Genomic DNA, 7,671 nt, shown 5'->3' on the forward strand with positions numbered 1-7,671 from the left:
GCAAGAAATCTAGTCTACAAGAGGTATAACCCCATGGATTCCTCTTTAGATTTGGCTATGTGAAGCCTAGTTTTGAGTAGAAATGAGTAGAAATTATGAGCTTTTGATGTGTTCATGCTTAGAAATGCTTTGGTATGTGTTTATGAGTTGTTGAGATTGTTTTGGACATGTTTGGATAAGTTTTTGCAGGTGAAAAGCTATCTGGTGCACAACACAATGTGTACCAGACCAGAGTGGCGGCCCTAGAAGCGGCCCATCAGAAAGGCCGTCGGCTAGAGCCGTGCCACCACGAGACTAGGGCACGACCCTAGAAGAGGGCCGTAGCCTAGCCTCGGCGTAGTGACGGGTCTATAGGGGCGGACCATGAAGAGTCACGCCCCAAGTCCCTAAGTATTGTTCTGATGAGATGTTGTGCAGTGGCCGGGCCCTTGTGGCCCTTGTGGCTTAGCTACGTGTCGTTTCGGACCAAGTGTTATGGACCCTTGTGGCTCGGCTCTTCGGGATCGTCTTGACGCACGTCTTGGCTTTGATTTGGTTGAATTTGGATTAAAAACGAGTATGCTATGAATGATTTTGTGAAGAAATGTTTCATAAAGTATATTTTGCTAAGTTCTCTGTGTTTGAGAAATTGATGATTTTGTGATCAAATAATGTTCTGATTGAGTAAAGAAGCATGATCTTTTGAGAATAAGATTTATTTGAAAGCATGATTAAAATGTATTATTTGTAGAAATTGCTATTTTTACAAATTGAGCATGATGATATATCCTTGAATAATTCATGTTAATGTATACATGATTTAGAAGCATGTTATAGAACATTTGACATTTCACATGAGTCATATTTCAAAAATGCATAAAGGGCCAACGTGAGTCCAAGAATACTTTCAAAAACCATACGCATGTGGTATATCATTCTTTGATGCATTGAGAAGTAGTAGAATTGTTGCATGCATGAGATTGATGCATGAGAGATATATTTATGTAATATTTATATCGGTGAGGTTTTGGAGGATACCGTTTGGACTATCTTCCTCTTGGGAGATATTTATGGACATTGCGGTCCCAGAGTATGTAACGCGATGTATTCCACGTTACGAGGTTGGAAACTTCCCGCCGGGCTTGGAATCCTGGTTAGGGGGTGTGCACACTAATAGTTCGATACCTGATTCCAAAGAGTTTGAACCACAAGATTGGTTCCGTAGACGGTAGGAGATATTGGGTCGGAATTATGCCGTTCCCGATGGGGTAAGTCACACTTCTGTGAGACCCTAAGCCGTCTACGAGTATAAGAGAAAGAAAGAGAGTCAACAGAGACTCAAGAAATAGAGTCAACAGAGACTCAAGTATGAGAGTCAATATAGACTCGATAGAAAGAAAGAGAGTCAATATAGACTCGATAGAAAGAAAGAGAGTCAACAGAGACTCAAGAAATAGAGTCAATAGAGACTCAAGTATGAGAGTCAATATAGACTCGATAGAAAGAAAGAGAGTCAAGAGAGACTCGAGAAAGTAACAAAGAAACCTCCATAGAAAGTACTCTATTTTATATATGAGTGTATGATTATATTGTTGCACTAGATTGCATAAGAATATGAGTATATTGTTGCATGAGATTGCATAAGAATATGAGTATATTGTTGTACTAGATTGCATAAGAGTATGATTATATTGTTGCGCTAGATTGCATAAGAGCATGAGTATATTGTTGCACGAGATTGCATAAGAGCATGAGTATATTGTTGCACGAGATTGCATAAGAGCATGAGTATATTGTTGCACTAGATTGCATAAGAGTATGACTATATTGTTGCACTAGATTGCGTGAGAAGCATGATCATAATGTTATACATGATTGTATGCGAATAGAGTATCGTAAAAGATTGTTTAATGAGAAAACTAACTGGAGATATTATCTTGAGCACGATTATTTTGATGTAGTAGAAGTTCTACTTAATAAGTTATGTGATAAGAGTGTGATCGCATGTGAACACCTGTTATATCATCTTTAAAATGATCCTATCTGTAAGCATGAATTACTTGATAAGTTATTTGAGAAGTCTACATGTTGATGAATATACGTGATTAGTCTTATACACATATAAGCATGTCAGTTGTTATTATAGGGTGCAAGCATCTAGAAAGAATACAATAATCTAAAAATGATTTGAGATTAATTTATTGATATAATGATATCAAATGTTTTCCAAGTACATGCTAGAATGCTTTACAGGGTTGAGTGTGGTTATACTTAGCTTCGTGCTAACGGGTGTTTTCCTGTTCGTCTACGTGTTGCTTGCAAAACCCCTTTCAGGTGGGCCCAGGAGTGAGAGAAGATCGAGTTAGATTAGTCTCTTAGTTTGAGTTGTCTAAACTCTAGTTCTATTTATGATGTCTTTATGGATTTAGACTTATGACCCTATACTTTATGATGATGTTTGTAGACTGTTTTGGGGTGACGTATTTCCCCCTTACTTTTCAGTATTTACTTTAGTACCCAGACTTAATCGTATGTTATAGTTTTACCCCTTTTAGCCTGTGCAATCACCAAGAGTGGTGGTTGTGGCGGTGACACCCTCACTACTTATCATCTAGATTTCTGCTGCTTAGTTTATGTTAATGACTGTTTAGTGATGTAATTAAGAGTTAGAAAAGTGGGGTGTTACACTAAGATTTTGAGAATTAAGAAGTTAATTAGAAATACTTTTGCGAAAGTTTGGTAAAGAGTGCCAAGAATAAATAAGTAAAAGCTTGGGAGAACAATTAGGTGTAAGTAAGGGTAAAACCGTTAAGAAACAATTAAATTTTAGCTAGAAGAGTTGATTCCCGAAGTTGAAGTAGAAACGAGATCAGAAAGAGTAAGAAACGATGAGAAAAGAATTAGACGAGAATCTAATTCAAGTTTAAGTTGGAACAAGCAATTTCGAAAAGGAATTTAAAAGTCAAAGGATTGACTAAGATTCGGGATTTGGTAAAGTCAAGGACTACGCCCGATTTTGACCCTAATTGAAGATTGAACAAAGTCGGAGGATCGATTGCAATTGGAGCTGAATCGGGTCAAACCCGATTACCCGACCCGGACGGGTCTAGCCTACGGAAGGGGACAGACCCCGTTCCGTTGCATGGGACATGGTCACGGACCACGTAATGGTCCGTGACCTGAGGCCGTGTCAGCGAGCGCTGACATCGGGCCTTCGAACTGGAGCCCAATGAGAGCCGATGCCAAGCCCCGCCAAACCTTTAGCCCTCTATCAGATTCTCTCCCAAGCAGATTGTGTTGAAATCATCTTCTTCCTCTCCTCTTTGGCGTAGCTTACTGCCTCAACCCCAAGCAAAATCCATCTCCTTCAAAACACCATATCCACTCCAAGAAAGTTCAAGGTGGCACCCTACAACCTATCCTAAGCACAAGAAAAATCCTATCTGAGTCATCTACTCCAATCCAACCAAGATCAAGTCAAAAAGCTTTGGATTGCCATGGCAAAATGAAAGAAATAAGTAGAGGAAACTAGCCTTGAAGGTCCTAACTACACAATTATTGGAGGTAAAACCTACTTTCCCGAACACTTTTCTGAAGGTTTTAATCGAATGTTAGAAAGTCGAGGGATATTGAGGAAATTTTTAAAGATTCAGGGAGAAATTTACCCGGATTTAGTTATTGAATTCTATGAGAATTTGTCTACCAAGCACAAGAAAGGAGTCACTATGATTACCTCTAATGTGAGAGGTACTAAAATAGAATTGACACCACAGTAGTTGTCTAATTGGTTTGATTTACCGTTGAGCGGGGTAGACACATATAATAGGGATGATTGAATTTCGCACGACAGGGTGACATATCTTGAGTACTCGAGGTACATGACTGGTAGTAGGGAGGAGTTCCCTAAGGAGTACAGGCCCGAGAAATCCACCTTGAGTAGTGAGAAAAAGTAGTTGGTTTTATTGATAGAAGAGTGTTTGTTCCCGTATAGGAAGAATTCCAATGAGATTGGCAGTTGGACTTGTACTATTGCTTTCTTTTTGAGATTTGCGCATGAGATAAATTTGCCATCTTTAATACTCAAGCACATGTCATATTTCAAGACAAGAAACAGGAAACTTTTGCCTTATGGCATGTAACCCCAGCTCGCGTAACAGAGAGACAACCCAAGTAACTTCAGCAGCAACATCGGCCAGGGCCTTATATTCGGCTTCAGTAGAGGAGCGAGCCACAGTACGGTATTTTCGAGAGAGCCACGAGATGAGATTAGACCCTAGGAAAATAGCATAACCACTGGTGCTCTTCCTGTCAATCGGACACCCAGCCCAGTTGGAGTCAGAATAGGCATGAATGTCAGCAGTAGGAGAAGGCCGGAGGCATAACCCATAGTCCAGAGTGCCTTTGATATACCGCAACACATGTTTGACCATGGCCCAGTGATCAGTAGACGGAGAATGCATAAACTGGCACAAGAGATTGACGACATATGACAGATCAGGACGAGTAATAGTAAGATACTGCAACGCACCAACAATACGGCGATACTGAGTAGGATTCTCAAAAGGCTTATCGGACGGAGTCACCGACTGAGAGACCAAAGCAGGTGTAGCGAGGGACTTGCAATCAACCATTCCAGCCCTATTCAACAAGTCAGTCATGTAGCGACGCTGAGACAAGACCATACCATCATTAGTCTCAACAGTTTCAATGCCTAAGAAAAAACTTAGTTTACCAAGATCACGGATTTTGAAGGGGCAGAAGCAAGGCAACCAAGTAAAGTGCTGACAAGGGCGGCGTCGATGCCCATCATGATGATGTCATCAACATAGACTAGTAGGAATACCTGAGACCCAATGGAGATGTAGTAAAACAGAGAGACATCTGTTTTTGACGAGGAAAAACCGGCAGACAATAAGAAGTCGTGAAGCCGCTTGAACCATTCCCTCGGAGCTTGTTTAAGGCCATAGAGCGACCGTTGCAAGAGACAAACGTGGTCAGGATGGGCCAGATCTTCATACCCGAGTGGCTGTTTCATGTAGACTGTTTATGCTAAGTGCCCGTTGAGGAAGGCATTATGGACATCCAACTGACGTAAAGTCCACTTGTTGGTGATTGCCAACGAAAAAAGTATGCGGACCGTGGTAGGTTTGACCATCGGGCTAAAAGTGTCAAAGAAGTTTTCTCCGGCCACCTGATTAAACCCCTTAGCAACGAGACGGGCTTTGTGACGTTCCACGGAGCCATCTGCAGTGCGTTTGGTGCGAAACACCCATTTGCACCCGATGATATTTATGGTAGGATCCAGTGGAACTAGGCGCCAGGTGTTGTTATGGAGTAGGGCATTAAACTCCTGGTGCATAGCATCCCGCCAGTGCGGATGTCCAACTGCTTGAGAATAGCACATTGGATCGGTTGTCGTTGCAGTTAGGGCGTGGAACTCTTCATTAGTGCCTTGAGTCATGTGGCGAAGCCGCATGACATGCCCCCGGTCCTGGGGTTGCGCCCGACCCAGTCCCCAACCCTGAGGTGGTGGGGCAAAAGACTCAATGGCTAAGTGAGGGGCCTCCTGAGCTAATGCCACAGGGTCAGAGTCATGTGGTAAAGGAGCCGGAGTATACCCCAGTGACGGAGTGTGGACCGGCACTATGGGACCTGCCGCCCACGACACGGTCTGAGATTGAACAACCTGCTGTGGTGTACCTGTGGCAAAGGGATAGACAGATTCGTCAAACCGCACATGACGACAGATATAAGTTTTCCCACTGGTTGGGTCCACGCATCTATATCCCCTAAAGGATGACGGGTAACCTAGGAAGACACAGGGAGTGGAACGGTACTCTATCTTATACCGATTGTACGGCCTTAGATAGGGATAACATTGACACCCGAAAACTCGTAAGAATTGATAAGGTGGTAACCTTTTATAGAGTCGGAAGTATGGACTTTCAAAGTTTAAGGCTGAGGATGGGAGATAATTTATTAGACACGTAGCAGTTTCAAACGCATAGTCCCAATATTGTTGTGGGATAGACCCTTGAGCAAGAAGAGCTAAGCCCGTTTCAACAATATATCTGTTACGGCGCTCAACTCTTTCGTTTTGTTCGTGCATGTAAGCACAAGATTGACGGTGATTGATACCAAGAGACTGAAACGCGGTATGTAATTTGCGGTATTCACCCCCTAAATCTGACTGTATAGACTTGATAGAGCGCGAGAATTGCCGCTCAACCAACACACGAAACACATCAAAATTTTTATAGATGTCTGATTTTACCCTTAATGGATAAAACCAGCAAAACCGGGAGTAGTCGTCAACAAATAAAAGAAAGTAACGAAACCCACTAGAGGATATCACTGGAGCAGGCCCCCAGATATCCGTATACAATAGGTCTAGTACATTTTGGCTAGAATTGTTTACTCTATCTAATTTAAAACGAGAAAACTTGCCAAGGTGGCAAGCCGTACATGACCCCAAACTAGTGTTATTTTGAGTGACCGAGCAATGTTGCAGAATTTTATTCTAGACTAGACTGTGTAGATGACCGAGCCTGCGATGCCAAACCGCCGGCGTAGCACGGGAACTGACGAACGCAAAATGACCACCGGCGGCGGAGAGCGTGCGTTCCGACGAGTTGGACGACATGGGGAGGTTAACGGTGAGAGAGGGGTGTTTACCGATGGGGAAGGGAGGTTTTGCGGTGAGAGTAGAGAGAGGATTGATCGATAGGCTGATACTAGATGAGAGAATTCAAAATCTATTCAGTTACAACCAACCAGATTACAAGAGTGTATATGAGACTATGCCTGTAACCACTCCTAACTAATAGGATACTAACCTAGACTTATTCTAACACCACACACTCACTAACTATATAATAACAACAACAACAACAACAACAACAACAACAACAATAATAATAATAATAATAATAATAATAATAATAATAATAATAATAATAATAATAATAATAATAATAATAATAATAATAATAATAATAATACTCACAGTGCTAACGGGTTTGTTTTCTACTTGTTGTTTTTTAACCCCTTTCAGGTGGACCCAGTTCGTGAGAGAGAACGAGTTAGACTAGATTAGCATAGTTAGCTAGTTGTAGTCTAAACTCGTGATGTTTGTTTTTGAGACTTGTAGTTAACTTTCCATTGAGTTTTTGATGGTGCTGGACACTGGGGTTTTAACCCCTAGTTTGATTGATGTTAGTAGAGCTTGAATGATTTAGTTTGTTTACCCTTTGCATGTGCAATCACCGTGAAGGGTGATTGTGGCGGTGACACCTCTATTAATTTGTTTAGTAAGTTTTTTCCGCTGCCTTAACTTATCTTTCAAGGTTAAGTCTGTTAATAAGATTTAAGAAAAGTGGGGTGTTACAAGAAGCCTATCACAAAATCTTCCTAGCTAACTAGATTTACACAACACGTTACGAAAATAAAGACTTGAACCTTTTTTATTTTGGGAATGCCACAACCATGAATAATTTATGTCTATTCATTCTAAATTCCTCATATTACGATGGTTGATTCTTGCATTGTTAAGCCTTACCCTCCCCATCGGTTTAGTTGACAATTTAGATATTATCAAGATGGCAACGCTAGCCTTTCGGGCGAGGACAAACGTCAAGTCCCAATTGTAGACGACTTTTGATTCTGGTTCCAATTTACACGTAAGGGCTCAAG

At 41.5% G+C, this 7,671-nt stretch overlaps 1 protein-coding gene across 1 annotated transcript; it reads right to left on the reverse strand.

Moving 5' to 3' along the window:
• Positions 1–4,070: 4,070 nt before the first annotated feature.
• LOC109168982 (uncharacterized mitochondrial protein AtMg00810-like) lies at positions 4,071–5,014 on the reverse strand. The gene is made up of 2 exons (XM_019317862.1): positions 4,712–5,014; positions 4,071–4,646 (listed from the first exon to the last, which is right to left on the reverse strand). The coding sequence occupies exons 1-2, from the start codon at positions 5,012–5,014 to the stop codon at positions 4,071–4,073; spliced, it is 879 nt and encodes a 292-aa protein (XP_019173407.1).
• Between the last annotated feature and the right edge of the window lie 2,657 nt (positions 5,015–7,671).

Source organism: Ipomoea nil, unplaced genomic scaffold (genome assembly GCF_001879475.1).
Source record: "Ipomoea nil cultivar Tokyo-kokei standard unplaced genomic scaffold, Asagao_1.1 scaffold3238, whole genome shotgun sequence".
In the NCBI taxonomy this organism is placed as follows: domain Eukaryota; kingdom Viridiplantae; phylum Streptophyta; class Magnoliopsida; order Solanales; family Convolvulaceae; genus Ipomoea; species Ipomoea nil.